The 24,278-nt window shown below is 40.1% G+C and overlaps 2 protein-coding genes across 2 annotated transcripts in view; both read right to left on the bottom strand.

The window, feature by feature from the left end:
* LOC117497599 (myotubularin-like) overlaps positions 1-205 on the bottom strand; it is an 18,031-nt gene extending 17,826 nt beyond the window's left edge. Inside the window, 1 exon segment of the mRNA XM_034149582.1 lies at positions 76-205. Within this exon segment, the coding sequence (XP_034005473.1) occupies positions 76-205 (130 nt within the window).
* A 197-nt stretch (positions 206-402) lies between these two features.
* Positions 403-22,549, bottom strand: LOC117497584 (myotubularin-like; the record flags this gene model as incomplete). The annotated part of the gene is given in 14 exon segments (XM_034149557.1): positions 403-460; positions 1,547-1,639; positions 2,510-2,557; positions 2,736-2,891; positions 3,250-3,432; positions 6,354-6,539; positions 7,203-7,352; positions 7,491-7,574; positions 9,935-10,036; positions 11,422-11,532; positions 15,312-15,406; positions 16,227-16,299; positions 17,542-17,624; positions 22,462-22,549. Coding segments are annotated over 13 exon segments (1,396 nt in total), but the record flags the coding sequence as incomplete, so codon positions are not given.
* Between the last annotated feature and the right edge of the window lie 1,729 nt (positions 22,550-24,278).

Here is a 24,278-nt window from a genome sequence, read left to right as displayed (position 1 = left end):
AAACTGATACAATCTAAATGGGTCTGGGGCCTAGAGCAGATCATAGTATAATATAACACACAGAGGCCCTCCTACCTGTTGTCGGATGCGGGGGTTCCAGCGGATGTAGTACGTTACCCCACAGCTCTAGGTGGCGCATGCTGGCGACGGGGTAGAGGACCCTGCCGGACTCGGGGGGTGTAGAAGGGTTTAAATACATCTCCATCTTACTGTTGACCAGAGACCACAGAGACACCGTCTTCAGCCTCACCTCCTGGACAGAGAGAAGAGAAAGAGAGACACTTAGAGATAGTCCTCTGCAAGGTAAAGTCAGCTTTAGGGAGGGACGGGAGTGTTAAAGTCTTACGTGCTGGTCTCGTGCACTCTCACAGTTGTAGAGGAAAGTCCCGAAGCAGCAGCTGTAGAGATGATCCAGGATGGTCAGCAGGAGGCGCTCATTGAACTCAAAGGCTGTAGGAAACTGAGAGGAGAGAAAATTCAGCCTCCTCATCTCAGCAGATTGTAGGATTGGTCTTTAAGATAAATTCCTTGTTTTTGTTATACTGTGAATAGCACCTCCATGAAGTGATGAAATGCGCCTACTCAGGGTGCTTTTTTTGTCGCGGTGCAATTAACAAGCACATGCAGAGCTGCAACCTGTGCTCTCCTGCAGCGAGGCACCATGTTCAGGTGAGAGGAAGGCAGTGAACCTGTGGGAGGTTTGTTCAGACGAGGCAGAACAAATATATTTTGGGTGATAATAAGGCTCAGACGTCAGGACTAAAGATGCTAAGATTCAGACAAACTATGTTAATTAAACTCAGATCCAGTCCATTTGTTTGAATCAGTGCAAGCAGGAACATCTGCTAATCCTTCCGTATATATTTATACATGAACAAATCAAATGAATTAATAGATATATTAATTAAAAAAGCTATGTAATAAAGAAAATCAATAATACCATTTATTTAGAGGCGCCTTTTAAAGCACTCCAGTACACCTTCACATTCGTAAAACATTCTAAAAAAGGTTAGAAAACAGCGAAAAAGGACAGTTACATGTAGGGAAATGTAGCTCACTAGTCTACTGACTCTCAGTACGAGTTGTCCACAGCTGCTTGATTTGAAATTAAAAACCTCTCCTTCAGCTCATTAAATCCCAGCATGCAGCAGGACACACATAAAACTACAAATGTGCAGTCTCTCTGCTGTGTTTATTAACCACCACAACCTCCAATATATATATTTATAATCCGCCTTTTTGCACTTTGAGCTGCTGCACTTACATAAACCAAAACAGCTAAATAAGACTCCCACGAGTTCTGCGCACCAAAGACATTCTACTCTGCTTCCATGATTTAAAGAGTGCAGCGGTGTCTTTTCAGGAGGACGTTTGTGGCAATTTCATCTAATTAAACCCCAACTGCCGGCTCGAGCTATACATATGGAAAAGCCTCTCATCTTGGTTTAAATGAGACTATTATAGCACCCATGTGACGGATGATAGAAATGCCTTTGAGGGTAAGTTCCCACACGCTAATATGCAGCGTGATGACTCAGATACAGACCTGTTTAGTCATCTGCCACACGCAGTCGATGAACTGCACGAAGATGGGGGATCGGTCCTGATCCGCGTGGTTCTTGTCGCCGTGACCTATCCTCTACACACACACACACACACACACGATGCTTAACTAACACTTTTTTTTAGATATAGGGACAACATTCAAGATTGAAGCTCAAATACTTTATAGTGAAATGTATACTGTAACAGCTGAACCGTAGTTTTGGCAATACAAATCTTAAGTCTCGTACAGTGCAACACACCGAGAAATAAAGCTAGTGCAAGAAGAAATAGAAATAAAATAGTGCAAGAGAAGGGTGCAGGGGACCCTAAGGTTCAAGTCAATTCAGATAAATAAAAAATGAATGTAAAACTAAATACTGTACAGTGGAATAAAACAATGCGTATAGAATTGTGCAGTGATGATCAATGTTTTGTAGGCTGACCCAGAATGTAGCATCGCTAGGGGGTCCCTCTACAAAAGCAATGGGTTTTCCCCTTTGCATTTCAGTATGTTGCAGAAAATAAGATCTGCGGCACTCACACATTCAACCTTTTAGCAGGATCATTTCCACATATTAACACCACTTTGTGATTCTTAAGCCTAAATACAATTGCCCGAAGTTAAAAGCTAACGCTAAGCTAGTGAACTACATCACGGTTGCATGGCTGAACATAAATATCAATGACGTATTTTATATCGGAAAACAAAAGGTGAAAAACTCTGCAGCTTGTGTTAACCACAGACCTTATGTCAGGCTTCTAACCACAAACACGTTAAAAAAAACCTCTGACTTGGAGACAAAGGAAGCGGAAGTGGTCCAATGGTTAGTTATTTCTGGGTTTCAGGACCATATAGTACGAACATAAATGAATATGTAGACATTCAGCTTTGCTAAATGGCAATTATTGATATTAAAAAAAGACAAAGCTCAACCGATTGATTCTAAAGAGAGGAGTTACTTACCGAAGCAAATTTGTGCCCAAAGCTGATCCACTCCTTCTCGATCAGCACCTGAAACAACACAGAGCTTCACTTCCTGTCCATTCATCTCACTAAAGCTTCAACAAGAGACATTCCATTACTGCTAAGTGCAGTGAAAGCGCTGCACTGGTGCGATTGAAGCTAACGGTGCTGCTCTCTGGTGTGGATGAGCACTCTCCTGTCATCATGCTGCTGTGCTGTTACTGACCTGGAAGCCTCGGAGCGTTCTGTAGTGACTGTCCAGCATCAGCATGGCCAGAGAGGTGAGCTGAGCGGTGCGGTCCCAGCCGTCGCTGCAGTGCACCACCACAGACTGTCCGCTGGAGACCTTGTCTGCTACTTGGATGGCTCCTGACAACACCAGCTGCACACACAAAGGACTTTTAGAAACCAGTATTTCTATTTATATATTTAAGAGGGGACAAAGGCAGAAAACATTTAGTCAGCGGTATCTGGAACTGATCAATATAATATTTTACTTTATGATCAAAACATTTCTTCAAGACCTAGAAATGATTGTACATTAATTTCCACATCTGTTTAGTAATCCTGACACACCACCATACAAACTACCATGGGACTATTAAGGAGGAAGGTTAAGTTAAACCAAACTCTTTTGTACTGAAGATGCTGACTGACATTCACATAGTCATTTCTAACCTTTATGTTTGACTTTCCTGCTATAAAAAGGCACTAAATGAAGCGATGACTCTTTTTCTGACCTTAACGTGTTCTAGCCAATGTGTGGACTCTAGACTGGACAGCCAATGAGAGTCCTCCACGTTGGGGTACACAATGTCTTTGAGCTTCTTCAGGGACTCCCTCATGACGTGGATGTTCTGGATGTCCAGGAAGACCAGCTCTGCGTTTTGGTACTCGTCGCCCTCGTAGCCTCCTCCTGTGGCCTGGGGAGGGACATCAAGATACAACATTAAATGAAACCTTCTGTTTCAGGAAGTGTTCAACATGGGGCCCCCGAAAAACATTAGGATTCATTACACAAATGTATTAGAAGTGTGTTTTTTCTGAATAAAAGTGTTGGTCCAATGGATGTTTCCCCCTATACGGAGGTGGACAGTTGCTGAGGGGAATCTAAATATCATTAGCTATCATCCTCTAATTTATTTATATCATGTCTAATTTATTGTACATGTTCACTATATAGTGAAAAAAAAAAATATATATATATATATATATATATATATATATATCTATTTATTCAATTTGTTTATATAATATGTTTTATTACACAATCCTACTTTAAAGGTAGGGTAGGTAAGTTTGAGAAACCGGCTCGAGATCGCTAGAATTTGAAAATACACAACCGGAGAAAATCTGCCACTTCCTTACAGAGCCCCTCCTCCAACACACACGAACGCGCACATGACCAATGAGGGCACGAGATAAGTTTGTGCACAGATGGAAGGCTGACAGGCAGGTAGGCCATCCAGTTATTTTAGCCGGGCCGGCTAAAATGATTGGTCGTGCTTTTTACAGTACTACAGCTTCCACAGATGACATTTTTTTATGGATTTTTTGTCAAAGCACTTAAGATATTCATTGCTATCGGGATGTTAAGAGCATTCCATGGAATATAACAAAAAGTGTATCTCGAGCCGGTTTCTCAAACTTACCTACCCCACCTTTAATCTTCTTTTCTTATATAAATATATTTATTCTAATGGCTTTGATTCATTTTTTTTACTTTTGATTGCAGTCATCTTTAATTTTTTATGTTCATGTAAATATCTTTAATCTATTTAATGTTATTTATTTAATCTTTCAATAGCACATTCTTACTTTAACTTATTCTGTGTATATACATATTTTATTTTATTTATTGCATATTCTTACTTCTAACCTTTTTTATTTATTTATTTTTATAAATGGAGCAACTATCACAAAACCCAATTTCCCTGGAAATAAATAAAGTACTGATTGATTATGATTCTCTAGGGGAAATACTAAATACCCATAAAAGAGAGTATGTTTAACTGTGAAGAAAATGTTTGTGTTTCAAGCAATGCAGCTCATGATCCAAAATACTAACTAATGCCAAAATAATACGATGAATAAATCTCTGAAATTGACAAAAAAAGTTCAATATGTTCGGCACAAATTGATTTTGTTCTAAGAGTACATCATATTTTCATTATTTTGAAGTGTATATACTATTGCAAACAGATAGGGACTACAGGAGATGACCATGTACGACACCCCATGACAACAGAGCAGCCTGACACACGTTACACATGAATCAGAAATGTCATCTTTATAAATGTTGATACTGAAGATTCCACTCCCAGGCCTTAATCCTCAGGTCAGATTTCAAAAGACTGAATATGTTTTGTTTGTGACCTAGATAGTTTGATTCTTTCATTATCTCCAGGACTAACAAAACACATATTGTGGCACTCCTTGATTATAGAATATAGGATACACGAGTCAAGCTAGTTATAGTTCCTTCTACTGTTATGAAAACATCCCGATATTAACGCATGAGATAAATAGTCGCTAACAGAATTCTCAAAGATGCCGGCTGTTGCAGAAGAACAGTTTGCAACAAGGTTTTGTAAAAAGAGTCAAAGCTCAAACGGAGAGAAAGAAAATGTGGACCATACGATGGGAATGTGGCGTTTCTGTTTGTTTTATGGATGCATGTTTTATGTTTGATCATAAAAAAAGTCTCCAAAGTTTCCATTGCACATTAAGAACTGGCATTTTTTTCAATCAATACATCAACTTCCTACCCCAGCCACTAGTGAACTACAAAAAAGATTCTTTATGTGGATAGAAAATTGGGATGAGAACACAGACTTACAACATTAAAAATATATAACGGTAAAATATATAAAAAATGTTGAATGACTATTTAATTCTGATTTTGTTTTACGGAACGTCTCCACAGCAGCGTTAAAAAAATCTTGGAGGTGGGCGTATCTGAAGCTTGGGGATTTTTTGCGAACAACCAATCACATGAATCTCTCGCCCCCGACATACGAAGCAAAAAAGCCCGAAGTAAACTGGATATAAACTCCCCAAAACAGGCGAAAACCTACCACTGTCTCTGCCACCTCCCTCCATGCCTGGCTCCTCCGGTTTATATCCCGGTAGGTCTGGTCATAAAGCACCGGGTGATTGATTCGCTACCGCTAATTTCTCCTCCATTTTTTGGAATATGAGGAAATGACCTGCAGTATGTCTCTCCCAGCATACACGCCGTTTGATTGGCTAGAGCTTGAACGGTCAGATTTGCGTACACGGGATTTGATTGGCTGACGCTTCCACCTCAGCCTCAAAAGTTGAACATTGTTCAACTTTGAATCCTCAAAATCCTCAAAATCTCCGCTCGCCTGCCCACAATGCATTTCGGCGAAAAGTGAGGGAAAGTGACGTCACCCCCATTCAAAGTGAATGGGCAGAAGCGTTTCAAGATTTTTTTAACGCTGCTGTGTAGACGGTCCGTTATACTGAATACATTGGGATTTTTGACTGCTGGTCGCACAAAACGTGACATCATTTGTCATCTTGAAACAGTGGATGCTATTTCATTTGTTATACTATTTAATGAATGGAAAATATATTTTAATAGATTCGTTTGTAATGCAAATAAATCATTTATTTATTATTTTCCACTTATTCTCACTCTATTCAAAGGAAAACCGCCATGCCATAATCACAGCAAGCTTTCTCAGGAGTGACCTCTCCATCTGCTGCTTTCCATCCCCCTCAGTACCGCTGTTTCTGACAGCCTGATGGGGGGGGGAAGTGTTTTCTGTCAGACCACCCCTTTGACCCCTGAGAGTCCCCCCCCCCCCCCCCTCACCTTGTTAGCCACGGCGTTGACGCTGGGCCGGGCGTCGAAGATGGTGAGTTTGGAGGTGTCGTTGGCCTCTCTGATCACGTCCAGGTAGCGCTCGTCGTCTTTGTTTCTCTTCCCGGACATCCCGACCAGAGGCTGACTGCAGCGGGCGATCACCGCCTGGTTCTCCCTGTGGATCCACGACAGGACCTGAAATACATTCAACTGAGTCAGGTGGATTGAAAAAGTCAAAAAAGACTGAATAAAAGCACAACGTTTTACTGCAACGGACACGAGAGCAGGCTGATGAAACCAGTTTAGACTTGGGTGCACAATTAGTGTAAATCTTATCAAAAGGCACTGTGGACTGGACTAGTTTGAATCAAGTCTTATGGAGCAGCAGAGATAACCCAGCCTACAAACCCTATTCTCCAGAATTAACTAAATATATTGGTTTGGTATAGATCTTCTTGGAAGAAATACATAAATCACACCAAAATAATTTGATATATTTGTTATGAGAATAAAGAGGCGGAAAAAAAACAATCGCTCCAACATAATATGAACATTTAAAAATACCACTTGAAAAGATCGCAATTAGCTATTATTTGGAGGAGTGGGTCGTATTCAATGACATACTATATCACAGAAACATTTAAATATAGAGAAGTCAAAGTGAAAAGAGTCAAACTGTTAGTAGCGGTGTGTGTTGTTTTTCTTGGAAACTGTTGTTATAGTTGCAGCATGTGCAGGACAGGGTCCAGCGCAGGACAGGGTCCAGCGCAGGACAGGGTCCAGTGCAGGACAGGGTCCAGTGCAGTACCATACCAACAGCTGATTGGTTGAAATCAGTTGAATGCAGATCTGACTCACGGGTATGCGTCCTCTGGACCTGAAGGCTGCCACTCTCCTGAGGTCCTCCTCTTTACTCTTAAAGGGTACGGCCAGCACGGTGGGGTAGGTGTCGCACAGCTCGTAGTTCTTATTGATGAAGGTGATGCGCCACTTGTTATTGGGTAAGCCCTGCGAAGGAAAATGATCAGTTGGTCACTTCATACGCAGAAATGCTCCTTTTCTACTTTTTTCTCAACTTAGGGTGTATTTGACTAACAAACAAAACGGAGCTATGCCTGTAATAGTAGAGTCCTAAAGCTGCCTTACCTGCCGTCTGAACTCCTCTATGGGTTTGTAGATGTCCCAGCCACTCTCCCCGTACTTCTCCTGAGTCACATATGCAAACAGTGGCTGCACCCAAAGGAGACAAGGAGCATTTTTATGAATAGGATTTTAGGATAGTAAGGTTTTAGCAGCAGGACAGGGACCCTGAGAAGAACTGATTTACAGGTCACTTTTGGTCAGATTCTGGGGAGAAACTGGTGTGTTTCCCCACTGATACTCACATGTAATAACACTATTATTTGAATGATCCCATTAGCATTCCCGCACAAGGAACAATTGATAACAAAACCATTTTGTAAGTTTTGTTTGTAAAAACATGTTTTCAGGTTGGTGTGATGGTCGAAGTTATTTCAAATATCAAATGTCAAATTACTTTCCCCTTTTATTTATTATCGTAGAACTGAGACATATGATGTATTTGAACATCTTTTAAAGTGATTTTTTCTGTCTAACCAACAGTCAAAAAAGGTATTCAGTTTACAAGAGAACTTGATAAATGACTGTAACAACTAATTGATTGGTGTTCAGTTTATTGATCGATCAATTAAGGACTGATGAAACTACTACAAAAACATGCTTCGTGTTCACCCCGAAAATGTTTCATGTTTTAAATATCTAAATATTTAGCTTCCAGTTACAGAGGGCAGAACCCGCTCCATGATCCATTTGGAGTCACGGCTTACTTTTGTTCTTGTTTGGGTTATTTTCTACTTCTAAGCCAGAAAGATGTGCCCCAGTTCTTCATTCAGAAATTGAACAGTGAATGTCTGAATTCACTCGTGTGAGTAAAACATGAGCTATAAAAAAAAATCCTTAATACAAACGCTGCCTGCTTGGTTGGTGTCCGGTACAGCCAGAGGGTATTTGGCAGAATAAATGTACAGATTCTAATGTGTCCACTGGCCCATATTAGAGACATTAGCTCTGCTGAGGCTAGCTCTGACACACATGGAGCATGCAGGAGTATTAGCCCAGCTGATGGAGCTGTGGTGTAGGTGGGCAGCTGATGGCTTGAGGGGGCTGCATCTCTGCATTCAACACTTGCATAAACACTGGGCTTTGAAGCAATGCAGGAGGACATAGGGCTGTGCAATTAATCGTATTTTAAATCGCAATTACGATTTTGGCCTGCCACAATTACGAAAACAACATAATCGAAAAAAAGGATTATTTTGCTTTGCTAGGTTGTGACAGTGCACTGCAACATATTTGATCTAATTTATTTGTATTTATCATATTTATATATGTTTAGTAGCTTGTTGAAGTGCACTCCAAAATATTTGTTGATCTTGTTTATTGGTATTTATTATTTTGATATTATTTATTTAAATGTAGATATAAATGTATCATTTATTTTATTTATTTTTGTATTGGTTTTTCAGTTGAATTATACGTTCAGGGAAATCAACAGTTAAAAGATACTGTTCAAATTATTATTTGTATTTAAAAGTTCAATAAATGGATGTTTTCAAAGTCATGAATAATCGTATTTAATAATCGTGATATCAATTATTGACCAAAATAATCGTGATTATGATTTTTGCCATAATCGCACAGCCCTAGGAGGACATGTCCTTTCTCAGCTAATATGGTTTGCTGCTTTCACCCCTGTGTATCACTAGGGACATTTGTGGATATTGGATCATGTTGGCTGTGTTCATTCATATGGCACAGTTTGTTTGAGTTTTTTCCCAATTTTGGAAGTTCAATCTCAGCTGCTTTGATTGATCTATTATAAAATTGTAGCACCATATACTCACACCATATAAAGGACAGATTTAAACACATTTAAACCCATACAAAAAAAACATGTTTTGATCCCTGGGCCATTACAGCAGAAAATCATACATTCAATAATATCAGGCTTTTAATATGAAGCCCTGGCTTTAAAGATAATAGTTTTTACAACGTTCCAATTGAGCAACTTCCTTATGTGCAACCTCGTTTCCACTAGGAACATTGTGGCTGTATCGGTGGTCTTTATGTACACAAATTAGCATTTAAAAAGTTACAAAATCTTTAAAACAAATGAATATTTGGTAGTGATGTTCACGACAGAAGCTGGTCAAAAATGGAAAGTGGGAAATTATATGAATTAATAATGTTATGGCAGTTTTTCTTTTTACACAGACATCCACATTTTTTTGTGACACACAAGAGCTGATACACTCAAGGATCAAAACTGGACTTGTTTTCAAACTAAAAGGCAGGGGAGTGTTCTGTTTAAAGTGATTCTTACATACAGTACATAATGTTGATTTTGCTCTAGATTGTGTAGTGTTGAACACAGGCTTATCCAACCAATGTAGATCAAACCATCTGAGAAAATAGGGGTTCCTTCTGTATCTGAATTGAATTCATTTGCTAGCCAATCACCCTTTTGTGTGTCGGTCAGTAGGGGGCAGTAGCGTGAGAAGCTGCCTTACCAGACCATGTGAGACGGGGAAGGCGTATTTGAAGATGAGCTCGAAGATATCTCTCCTGCTGTGACCTTCCTGCTTCAGGGCGAACCTCAAGTTCCTCATGTCCTGCGGAAAGAGAAGATCAACCACTTAACCACCAACACACACACAGCATCTAAGACAGTACTGCAGAAGAAGAAAATAAGTGTGATTGAATTTAGAACTCATTACTAATAGAGTATTCCACACTGTCACTCTTTAAAAATAACTCATTACCACAGCAGTCAGATATCCGGATAGTGATGCCTGGCTGAGCGGCGGCCACGGCTAGCTGCAATTTCTTAAAGGTACCCTGCAGAGGTTTTGACTTCCTGTTTGTTTAGAAAGCTCCACATGTCTCCTTTAATTTGTGAGGTAGTACAAGCACCAACTATCAGCTAGCAGTAGAGCTGCCTTCATATAGTAGACTGAACGTTAGTCGGCTAAAATCTTAGTCGAGTAATTTTTCATTGGTCCATAAGTCCCAGGATGACTGCGATGAGTGTGCTCTGTCACGTCAGCTGGGAAACCCCTCCAACTTCATACTGAGCTGTGCCTCATTACGTTGATCTTGTCTGGTAGGAAATGTCAAAGTGTGGATAACAAAAAGTCGCCTTCCACATCCAAGCCACTGAAGCGCATCTTATCAAAAGCTGGCTTCATTGCAAAGCACAGAGTTTAAATATCCGACAACATGTGTTCCTTTCTCATAATCGAAGGAAAACAGCAGCAGTGAGTCAGGCAGCAGCCCAGCCTTATATCATTATAATGACTAATAATATTCTTGCCTCAGAAAAAAATGAAATGTATTCCATAATGAGCAGAGGAAGGGGGCAAGGGGCAGACGGGGGCGGGAGGAATAAGTGGGGGGGGGAAGAAAGGGGAGGGGCCCGAGAGGGGGGGGGCACACACACACACACACACACACACACACACACACACACACACACCACACACACACACAACACACAACACACACACACACACACGACACACACACACACACACACACACTACACACACACACACACACACCACACACACACACACACACACTACACACACACACACACACGCACACACACACACACACAACACACACACACACCACACACCACACACACACACACGACACACACACACACACACACACACACACACACACCTACACACACACACACACCACACACACACACACACACACACCACACACACACACACACACCACACACACCCACACACACACACACACACACACACACACACACACACACACACACACCAACACACACACACACACACACACACACACACACACACACACACACACACACACACACACACACACACACACACACACACACACACACACACACACACACACACACACACACACACACACACACACACACACACACACACACACACACACACACACACACACACACACACACACACACACACACACACACCTTGCAGGTGATGTCCAGGCCGTAGGAGTGTTCCCCTCTGCTCGAAGCCCCGCCCATCTTCTCCACCCGACCGATGGCACCCAAAGGGACGTCCAGCGTCAGCGCCACATCCTACAACAAACAGCAGCACACAAAATATAAATATTGTACACACTCAAGCACCAAATGATGAATGAAAATAGCATTATTTATATGTACATCAAATGTTCTCATGACCCCATACATATGTAAAAGAGAGGAAACTTTAGACATACATAGATACTTCTGTGACCTTAGATAGCCGCACAGACCTCAGCTACACTCAGACTTTCTTATTATAAATCATTCATATGGAGGTTCATCTCTAACTAATTGTATTACTATGCAGCAGGCAATCAGCTGCTGATGGTTTTTATCCCCGGCAGACATTGAGGAACTTAATTGTTAAAAGAATCTGCTTCAGACTGTGCATCCAGATGAGATGTCTCTGTCTGCGAGTGGATAATCATCACTAATCTGAAAGTGTCTCCGCACCTTCATTTAAGGTAACCAGTTCAGTATCTCTTCCAAATCACACAAGGGCGCAGCTGGATCTAACACAACCTGAAACTCTTATGCCTGCTTTGTCTGTGTCAAAAATGTAAACATTCAAAATATATTAATGACAAGCACTCCTCATTTTAAAATATGTCTTCCAAGTCTGTGTGTCTGTTCTGTGTCCAACAATCATACTTTGTACCTATGCACATTAATCGGTATATTTTGCACATTTCTGCACAACACTACCACTTTCAAAGCAAAAAAGCTCCTCAAATCCTTATTCTCCTTTTTGTATATTTGTATTATGTGTTATTGTATAAACATTTTCAGACTTGTTTTTTATCAAGTTTTTATAATATTTCTGTATTTGCTTATATTTAAATTTCTCTCACTATGTTTGCGCCATTATACACCAAAGCAAATGTCTTGTATCAAATATATATGAAAAGACACTTGGCAATGAACCTGATTCTGAATACCACAGCATCATCATATCTATAATGTTAACTACTCATACAGAGTGCAAGTTTTGGAGAACAGGACATTCTTTTTGACTGTTTCACATAAATCCATGTTATACAAGGTTCTTTCAGAATGAATATTATTCCAAAGAAGATGTGGGGTGATTTTAAAAGTACCTGTTCTGGTTAGGGAACTTAATACCCTCTTTCTTTTTTATCACAACCCCAGTAATAGTTTAACCCGCAATTCCCTTCGGGTTTTCTGTGAACTTGCTGGTTTTCCCTTCATTTAAATCCTGTGCTTTAAGTGGATCTCAGATTTAGCTTTCCCATAGGAAGAGCTGCATGACCCACCATTATTTTCTTATCAGTTCAGTATGAAATGACATAATTATGTAAAAAATGTCTTTGCAAATCTAAAAAGGGCTGTCGGGCAAAAATGTCTGTGTGTCACACCACTTCCTGTAATCTCCCTATAGTTCAAATATCTTCTGGAACGATGAGTTACACTTCTGAGGATAACAGTGGGTGTTTCTCAATCGCGAGTACGCTTGCTTGGTAGCACATGTCTTCCGAGCATCTTGCTTCAGAAGCGAGGCAAGAATCCTTCCTGGCATTCGGAAAACGAAGAGTGGAACAGGCTAGCAAGTGTGCAGGTGTGCGTCATATGAGAGGCCCCGCCTTACATTTTCCGCCACAGATTTGGGGAAATTGGTCCGTGCGCAAAGCATTGTGGGGATTTTAAGGACGCAAAGTCTACCCATGTGCAGCCTCGAAATTTCCCCCAAACCAAGGACGCGGCCTCGGTGGAATTCCAAGTGTGCTGGACATTGGAACGGTCCTGCTGCACCACTTGATGACGTAGCATCCTTGAAATATTGGCTTGGAAGCCAATATCCTCGCGATTGAGAAATGGCCAGTGATCACTGCTGTAATGGGGCTCCAGTCTGTAACAACAGACCAGGGGCCTCATTTATAAAGGGATATACGCTCAAAAAATGGCGTACGCCAGTTTCTACGCAATGTTTGCGATTTATAAAATACTAACTTGACAGGAAAATGTGCGGTCCTCCACGCAAACTCTAACCCATGCGTACGCACTAAGCACACAAACGGGAGAGACGAGAAACTGCGACATCGTTGGCAGAAGGAAGAATGGAGAGAAATATGTGGAAATAATACCATAAATAAAATGTTACCTCTCATTTATCAAATATGAAGAATTCATTTTCAAACATTGATTAAAGCCAATCTTAAAATGATTAAACAAACGCCTGTTTGAGACTCCTCAGTGCACACAAAAACAGAACTTGGAGAAATAAATAAATACGGATATGCTATTTAAAACCACCTCGAATATGTTGTGTTAATGTTATGAAATGTTTTCTCATAAATGATGCGGTAAGCAGGAGGACAGAATTACGTCTAAACTGACGCCGTTTTGCATTTCTATAGGTTGTAGATACGAGCATGGTTTTATATACTATCACGTTTAATCGTGTTTTATGCCGTTTGCCAAGACTTGATAAGTCGCTCGTAAAACAGAGGAGGTATGGAAACTAAGAACACCATATGTGGTAAATTGTACAGCTAATATAACACAACACATTGTATTTCCTTTAACTGGTGGATTATGGATATATAGTTGCTGATCGACAGCTGGAACACAAACCACCAAATACAACAAAATAATTCAGATCCAGTCGTCATGACTACACTCCGGAGGGATTCCCCGATCATTTCTTACAGTTTCTCATCAAGGGGTGTCTCCTGTCCCCGGTACAAACACACTGCCTGAGGAAGGTTATGTGTATTTTTTGTCATTAACTTTTTTCTGACCACTTATTTATTTATTTTGGTGACGATCCGACCTCCATGCTGCTACTCTGGTTCAAACTGCATCCACCAAACAATATGATTTATCTCCACCTCCCCAAAATAACCAAAATCTGACACGGTGTGAGAGATGTCTTTTTTAGCTGTTCGGTCGTAATTTCCTGCGATCTTCTTCATGCAGTCAGTCAAAATGAATGAATGAATGGGCGTTTCTTTGACTATTTATAGGCAAATATGGGCGTTACGAGTCGATTGTGATTTATAAAAGGGACACAGGCGTAGGGAGTTCCGTACGCACTTCCCTCGCCGGTACGCAATGTTTTGTGAATCGGAAAATGGCGGAAAATGTATGTACCTATTTTTGTGCTTTGTACTACATAAGCAACCTTCCCACGTCAATCCTACGCAAGGCGTTATAAATGAGGCCCCAGAGCAATAGAGTGGTGCAGGAATGAGTCCTAAAACCCAAAAGAGTTCAAATGTTTCCCCCAACGTGTTTTGAGCGGTACTGTAGATGCTTAAATGAGATCTGTTGCTAACACAAGCTGAGGAGATGTTATGTTTCGTTCTACGACATAAAATACATCAGTAAATGATGCATTTCCAAAGCTTTTATGCGTAATAAAAATGGGGATTGGAAACAAGTGACTAAATTGGACTACTAAAAGTAATCAAGCTGAAAACGAGTCCACCGTTAACTTAGCGTTGGCAGCCATGTGACCGTGATGTCATTATTTGATTGCGTAGAGTTAGCTTTTTACTTCTGGCCATTGCACTTGCGCTTCAAAAATCATAAAATGGTGTACATATGTAGAGATTACCATGCTGAACAAAACTTGTAAGTATCATAAATGTGCGTTTGCCACAGAGATTATTTTCTGCAATATTCGAAGATTCTATGGAAAAATCCTGTTGCCAAAAAGGGTTAGGGTTAGCGATGCTAACTTCAAGATCGGCTTACAAAAATACGTCATGACTGCAAAACTCGAGCAGCTCATAGAGACGTGTCGAAGACCTTCATCTGCCAAACACACAGACACTCACACACACAGTCTTGAGTTTAAAAGGACTTACAGGATCTAAGCTCTTGAAGTAGAGTCTGTAGTTGGTGATCAACACCTTTCCCTTCACCGCTCCACTGAACGGACAGATGTAGATGGTTTCTTTATCTGGAAACAGATCGAGACAAATATTGTTTATACATTCCACCTTCTCTTATCTTAAAGATCCCTCACTAGCACTGTGCTTTGGAAATCATTATACAGTTGGTAGGCAGTGTGAGGGAAGAAACCATAGAGGAAGCGAAAACAGAGAAGAGAAGCGTGCAGCTAAGGTAGGCTATAAATACATCCACTCTGCGTGACCACTGAGGGTATAATTGTAGACCGTCCCACTCAGCAACAAGCAACTAAATCATAATAATTAGAATGTAATTAGTCAGAGCTATGAACTTGGTGACATTCACTACAACACATTCTAATTAAGTAATTTACTTTCATGAAGATAGATGATAATCAAACTACTGTATGCTGATTTGGCTACGCGGCAATAATGGCTAAAACCATAACATCACCTTCACTAATAACGTGTGCAGAAGAAACACAATCTTGAGGGAACACAGGGATGTTAGCCTTTGCAAACTATTGACATGCACAGAAACCTCTATAACCACTAAAGGAGAAGGAAACCCCCCCCAAAAAAGAAGAATAAAATGTTTCTTGTCTTTTGGAAAGTCCTGACAAAGCATGAATTCATACTTTTTATAAAATCAAGATATTAGTGTAGTTAATTCGACAGCATTTTTTTTACATTATCATAGCAATTCTTTACTTTGGGATCATACCATTGTAATAAACCACATCAATGAAGCCGTGTTAAGTGAATAAACACGAATAAACACAAATGATCCCGAGAACAAACACAAGGCCTTATCCACTGAGTCATGTGCATGCCTTCACACTTTCATTTTATGGAGCTATATGTACTCACCTATAATTCTCTCCTCCCCCGGCAGCAGGGACACATCAGCTAACAACTCCATCTTCAGAGACTCTCTGGAGGACTACAAACACACACAGAAGACAAGGCATTCAGAGAAATTAATAGAATAAATGGCAGTAGCTCAAAGAGGCGGTAAAAAAGCGACAGTTTCTCACATTATTAAGTGCCTTTTTTTCAGTTGAAGTACCACTGAGGGAAGAAACGGTGGAGAAAGGGCAATTTGCTTAAGCTAGTTCAAGTGAGGTCAGACTTAGTGCTCAGTGGGACGAGACACTGTGAACACAGCACTCTTCCTTTTTAAGATGTCGAGCTGACAAGCTGTGACACAGAGGACACTGCTGCTTCTCATCCATATTTGGAGTTATAAATGATTATTTGTTTACTTCAGAGCCTCACTATTAGTATTTTAATTAGAGTGTTCTTCTTCGGGACCTTATATTTAAGTGATTTAATTTGGGATTTAAATACAATGTTTATTCATCTTTCTAAATAACAAGGATCAAAAAGGAAAGGATATGTTCAATTCCTAATTCAAGGCACTCCATGAGCTAAAACACTTGTTTTAATCCAGCTGGGGACTGTTTAAAATGATACTGTATTTGAATAATCCTAGATCAAATGTACATTAAAAGGTCATGAACATATTGTCTTTAGTGATTTTAATGGTATGGTAAATGTCTGTTTCTTTGTTTTCCGTCTTAAATATTTGTCAAGTTTTACACTTGATTGGAAAATGGAGTGTCATCGCATCTTATCGTAGAATGAAAAGACTAAGATTCTAAATGACTGCCGCAAGTCTTTAACCATTAATGGGAGTCAGTTTTTATGATTGCAATTCATCACATATGCAGACTCTTCATTTGTTGTGCACTAAAACAGAATGAACAATAGTACATAGGACATTCATTCATAGAGAAACTGACTAACACACGGTTCACACAAGGAATCTTTCTGCACTTGCTGAATAAATATATTTAATATATTGGGCAATTGACCCAAAAGTATGTGTTTTCAGTAGATGGCGATGATCATATAATTGAACAATTTGGACTTTTCTTGTTAAGAAAACCTGACCATTCAGTAGGTGAGCTATTACAGAGACCAGGATCTGATCCCTCACTGGCTTCCCTCCATGTAAAAACTGCCACAGCAACCAATATCTCTGCAGTGAAGGAAGAGGGATCTCACCAGCTGAGTATCCTCCTCCAGATTTAAATATTTCAACATGAACAAGCTGGCACACAGTGTCGTCACAGATGCACCGGACCAGATATAGCAAACAGACACGCATATATCCACTCACGCTGGAGATGTGTGTGTCCAAGGCGTTGGAGTTGTAGACTGAGACAGGTGAGGCCATCGCTCAGGGAGGGGAGGTTCCACAGGCTGAGGAAGAGAGACACACAGACTGTCAGTGGTGTCAGCAGCAAGGATAGAATTCTAAAGCTGGGGTCAGGAGAATACCAGACTATAAGGATTCATCAGCAGATAATGTGAGAGATACCGGAACGTTTTCACAACAGTGCCAGAACACATCATGTCAGATAAGACAGGAGTTGTCAGTTATACTGTTGGCATGGATACTGTCAGCAAAATGCCAGTGGTAACCAGAGGAAGAATATTATACAGTATTAACACAGTCTGAGAAAAAAGGTTTTTGATTTGATTTTCATTTCCCCCTTATAGATGAAACCAAATCTACCTACAGGTACAAATAAATTAAATTAAAATAAAGATTTTGGTGATACTACATGATACAGTAGGTTATGATTTAATATATTGCCCTATATAAAAATACTTTTAACCAAGTCAATTATTTTTTCTAGTTTAAGGAAAGCATCCAAAAAAACATTGAACATCCTAGGACTACTTTGACAGGTCATATACACTAAAGGCCCTGACACACCAAGCAGTCACCAGAGAACTCGCCGACTGTTGCGTCGCCGTGTTCTCCTGCGTCTTGGCCATGTGTCGCACTGGAACACACCGCAAAGACTTCAGCCGAGCACGTACGAACTGCGCATGCGTGAGTGGCAATAACTCTCCTTACCAGCAGGCGGCGGTAGTGTGTATTCGTCATTCAAAAGAGGCAACAACCGGAAGACAGAGAAGAAGAACAGACTGCGTGATCTAAACAAACAACAAATAGCGTGTCCGTTCCATTTTCACTCTCGTCCATCGAAAACATGTTTCGTGCGGTACTGGAGCTATCAGCCATTGGAGTGTTGCTTGTGGAAGACATTCTCAAGCAACCGTTTCGCTTCTCATGCACTGATTCGCTAGCTGAACAGCCAATCAGAGTGATTTCTTTGTCCGACTGCCTGTGGCCGACGCACGGCCGATTCAACATGTTGAATCGGCCGTGCGTCGGCCATGAAAGGCCAAATAAGGCGCGTCACGGCCGACGGTGCGGGACACACCAAATTGAGTTTGGGCGTCAGGGCACGCTTCGTCGTCCGACTAACGAAAACGGCTGATTTCGGCCTGGTGTGTCAGGGCCTTAAGAGCGCATATCTTTGCAAATAAAATCAATTACATCCTGCACCGATGGAGCAAAGTCACCACCATGTTCCCTTTAAAGGACATGCTGGTGTAGATGTATGTGACAGATCAATATTCCCTTGTTGACTCAGTTTGAAGCCCTGTGCCCAATGAGCCCAATGAGCCCCCTTCAATCTAATATGCATCATCAATAATGAATGATCTAGCCCCCTTCAAAAGATTGGATTACCGTGTCCAAGTGTAAACACAATAGTTGGCTAAAAGTAAGGTGATAATAGGTGTTCTGTTCACAACACATCTCCAAGTAATGCTGGATGCCAGCTGTCCCTCAACTGTTGTCATGGCAACACTTCTAAAAGACACTGAAAAATTAATCAAGGTAACAATACATTGTATGGAACTACCCAGAAGTCAACAGGAAAACTCTTCTTCATGGAAACCGGACACATTTGGGTCATAACGTTAGAGCAGTAGGTTAGCTGGCTAACTTTAGGCTGAACTCAGGATTTAAGCTAATGTAGCTAGCACACATAGCTGTGTAGTGTAGCTTTATGGTAAGCTACGCTAAACAGTATCCTACGCACACAGATGAACATTCACACGCATTTTGTTCATCAGATTTATGTAAAGTGCATAGCTGCGCAACTTGGCAAAAATAACTAGTTGGGATTATCTTATTTTTACATTTGTTTGGGCAACCGCCTTCCTTTAAGTGACTGTGTTGAAAGGGCGATACAGAGGGGATGACACATAGCAAATTGTCCCGGGCTGGATTCGAACCCGGGTTCTCCGCATGAAGACCAAGCCTGCCAGCTCTACCAACTGAACTATACAGCTACCCAGAGACATCATTTTAACTGATGTTGAATTGCAATATGATTCACAATATTAGGGGGAATGATCTTTTTTTTTATCGTTATTTCTATTATCATTCAAAGTTATTTTTGATAGGATCAAAGTGCGATTTTTTTAAGAACATCTGTCCCAAACAAAGATATTTAATAAAGTATGTGTAAAACTATTTGTATGCCAGGACATATATGTGTTACTCTAGTCCTCTAGTGTTGAGATTTAATTTCAATTCATTATGCAGCGCTAACTGCATGTATGCCTGCTTCCGTTTTAGAATTAAAATGTGGAACCGGGCGCACATGCATGAGTCTCATATTCACACTGACATACATGGTCATAGAAAGACCTGTTTGTTAAGAACCACAAACATAGAGGCGACATACGCTGATAGGAATATATCTGTGATGAAAAGCTAATATTGACCATTGGATAGACTGGTACGGCTCTCATTGACGGTCATATGAAAAGAGATAAAGAGCACAGAGCGATATATTTGTTCAAAGCAATGGAACAATCTTTTTATGATATTATTATCCAGCTAAAGCAAGCAGGTTAGGGGATATCATAATATATTCAGTAAATATATATACTATAAATGTGCAGCCACAAGAGTTTTTTTCCATTTGGCTGATATTGTGGAAACTACCCCAATTAAGAGGAAATCCAGCAATGTATCCCCTTTATCATTAAGCTGTGGGGTGTCACAAGAGAGAGATGTAACAAAAGAAGGGTTTTTCAAAAAGTTCCAAAACCACTGGATCCTACATCTCCCATAATGTAACATAACACTTACAATTAGAACCTGCATTACGCAAAACTGCTCACATGTTTGAGCTCAAGCTTATTTGTTTTTAAACATTTGAAATGTCAAAATTAATTGAGGATCAACCACAGAAGATATTAAACAACTGTATTCATAGGCAGATACACTGTCAAAAGGTGGATTATTCCTGTTCTGCTTAGGGACAGTGCTCCATTGATACCTGTCACTGTGAGCCTGTCTGAACATGTGTTCTGAAGGAGGGAAGGGAGAGGGAAAGTGGGAATAAACGCATTGGTGAGTCATGGAGGATGTGAGTAATACGGATGGAGAGAAAGTATATAAAGGAAGTGAAACTAACATTTTATTTAGAAATCTTGGCAAGTGGAAAAACATTTTCTTAAGCCATTGCCACCAAAAACGAAATATCAAGACAGAAATCCGGGCGTACGTCTTTTAATATATGATAAGTAACCAAGTGGATGTCGTTTTAAATCCGGTCTCTTCAATATTTGTTTTGGTGGCTGACAGTTGGGAAAAGCCTGTGTACAAAGGTGTGTTGTTGGCAACAGTATAATGTTTTCAGAGGGTGGACATTGAGGTTCGATGGACAGCAGTAAGTTAGAGAGGTCGATGAACTGACATTTAAACATCATGATTAAAATCGGATAATCTGGTTATGTGTTATTGTTATTTATATGCATGAATACTTGCATTAAGTGCATGAAACTACAAACAATGAATGCTTCCTCATTCGGTGGTAAAGCTAGAGGCAGAAGGGTGTAGTTTAAATACTGAGGTTACTTTAGTCTAGTTAAACTGATAGTTCGTGGAAAATTTGAAATACCACGAAGTAAAACGACCTATATCTTAGAACTGAGAATTAAACTCACTACTGTTACATCTGAAATGTGTATAACACAAACTACTTAAAAATATTGAGGACCAAAAATTCTAAATAATATTCCAGTATTCTGTTCGATTAAAATTGGATCCAATACAAGTTGGGTAGAATTCAGCAAATATCTCCCCACTTTAGCTTTCCGTTTCCGATGTGCACTTTAAATAAACCAAAATATATAATGGAAATGACACTAAAATGTATTTAATTTTGACTTAAAACTAGTACAGAATTTTGACAAAGATTTAGCAGTCTCTAACATTAACACTTATGCAACTCTAAGGCAGATCCATACTGTTGCTAACTATAAATGTGTCAATAACACTCCCCATGCTGATGCATTGATCTGACTCCAGAACACATGAATAAGCCAGCTGCTGAGTGTGCACTCACTGACAGGCTTCCAACAGAAACACATTCAAATGGCAACTATTGAAATATTATAAAAGGCATATATCCCATTCAATTCCACTGTAACAAGTGTTAATGTCATGCTAGAGGTGTTTTGTGTCCTTCAGCACAGGAGCTGCTTCTGACCTGCTGACCTGTACAGTACAGTAGCTGGAAAGGATGTTTTCACAACTAAGCTAACACTTTCACTTCGACAAAACGGACTAATTCTTCAAATACTTACTTTGAACTGTGAGCACAAAGAGATACAATGATAATATAGTGAAACAACGAAGGAGGAGTTGAAGTTGAATGCATTTGCTTTCATTAAAAGCAGTTAAAATGCTTGTGGTATAGTGTAATTCAGGGTGGCGCGGTTAGCTAGCATTATCCACGGACTAACAGACCCTGACAGCTTTGGAGCAGTTTGCGGTGTGGGTATCCAGCTCCAAGGTATGAACACACTGCCAAAGGGAGGCTTTTAGGCATGTCCACTATCGCGAACGCATTCGGTGTCATAACAGGGCAGCGCTTATGGCTGAATGCGAGCTTACAGAACAGTTAAAAGCGGGGTGGAACAGAACAAAGCTCCAGCAAAACCCCCTAAACTGAACTTTTCCAACTCTGCCATTCCAACACACACACAGCTGTGGAGTTGCACCAGGAAATAGCGAAGGCCTACACGGTAAGACAGCTTGTTCCATCCGAAATGCAGGCTATTTCTGACCCCCAGTTCACAGAAAGCTCCGGCAAACCCCTCCGAAGGACACTTAATATGGACTCAATAGGCCTCGTTGTGGCCAAATGTCTTAACTTACCCGCAAAGTGCGATTCTCCCGTGGCACAATGTCGATCTGTTTCCCTCAAGCCACAGCAGGAACTTGCCCTACGTCACGTGCCGGCCTGTCATGGCGCGGATTGGCTGGTTGTCAAATTGGAGCTTACAAGGCATGCAGGGAAATGTAGTTTCTCAAAGGGGTTTCCATATTCCATTTTATGGATAAGGTTGATATAAATAACACAAATATGATATGAAAAATAGATGAAAGATGTATTTTTTCCCTATTTTATAAACAGATATACTGAGAAACTTATTTTAACAACGTTTTCGACTACTACAAAAAAGCAGACCTCAAATATGTGTATAACATAAAGATTTTTGACAAAAATTATTGAAATGTGATAACAAAATGTAAGAATCTTTGTTTATTGTGTATGTTCCAGTGTTCAAGAATGAGTCAGTATTTTACAGTACAAGTGGTATTATTGCAGCCTTGGAAATGCCACAGAGATCACATGCCGGACTTTCACCCTGACCTGGATGAGGCTGTATGAAACTGCGTAAAAACACCAATAAGACAGTCACAGTTAGACCCCAGCAGCAACCCTGAAAAGACTGCTTCAGTCCGAACTGGGCACTCCTCCAACAATTCAAACGGCTTCCCTGGATCCCGCTGCTCCTGCATCTAAAGAGTAACTGACAAAAGCTACTTCCTCTCAAAAGAAAAAAGCCCCCAGATCCACAAGCCCCATTCAGTAAAGTGTTATCTGTGAGCCAGTTCCTCAAATCATGTTATAATAACAAATACAAATACTTCATATCTGTGGTCATAGTGACATGATGACACATTAAGTGCTCTTTTGGAATGATAACACTTGCTTTAAAACAATGATTAAATGATGGCTTATTTCTACTTTAAATACATCTTCATACTATAACTGTCCCTCACAACTTGAAAGTGTTTGTTTTGGTAGGATTTTATATTGAATGTGACAACACTTTTAAAACTAATCTTAAAACTACTTATTAAGAGTCAAGAACCAAATGCTTTAACAGAAAGGATTTAGCAACTTATTTTTTAGTAGTACTCATCATATAATAATGAAAGTGTTAACTTTGTGTTAACAAGTAAACTCATTTAGCTTTTCTTTTGTATTTAATCAAAGACTTAAATAAGAGAATATTTTTAAATCAGTTTACCAAATTGACTCCCCTTTTCCATGTGACTGTTGACTCATTGTATTCAGTAGTTACATGTTAGGATGCAATTTGCAGTTTGTATAGTTGTATTGCTAAAGCAGAAACTTAAACTCCAACAAAATAGAGATTTACATGAGGAATTATTAGATATGAATTGTCTTTAAATATATTTTAATATTCAATTTAATTGTTGGTGATTGAGGAGAATCTTATTAAATAAGACTTTATTTGAAGTGGACATGAAGTCTTTTATTAAGTCAAAATGCAGATTTTTTTTAAATGAATTTTAACGTTAATGGAGCCCCCCACATCCGAATAATTCAGAGGGCTTGCACCGATAGGTTACGTATTGTAACCCTAGTCCAGGGGTCGGCAACCTTTTTGATATGAAGTGCCATTCTAAAAACATTTTTTTATCAGCGTGCCGACGATCGTGAATTATCAACGGGGGGGGGGGGCTCGACAAAAACACTCGTGAAAAGTGATGTTTAAAACTCAGTTAATGGGGCTCATTCACTGGCGCTTCCACAAACAACAACCAACATAATTGTTACATTCAAATGAAGTAGCCTACATTATTCAAGTTTACATTAACTTTGGATAATAACACGGGAGAAATGAGCGGAAGCGCTCTCTTTTCCTCTCTCCCCCTCT

Source organism: Trematomus bernacchii, unplaced genomic scaffold (genome assembly GCF_902827165.1).
Source record: "Trematomus bernacchii unplaced genomic scaffold, fTreBer1.1, whole genome shotgun sequence".
Lineage (NCBI taxonomy): Eukaryota > Metazoa > Chordata > Actinopteri > Perciformes > Nototheniidae > Trematomus > Trematomus bernacchii.
Note: the sequence above shows the minus strand (reverse complement) of the source record. Positions and strands in the feature narration are given on the sequence as shown.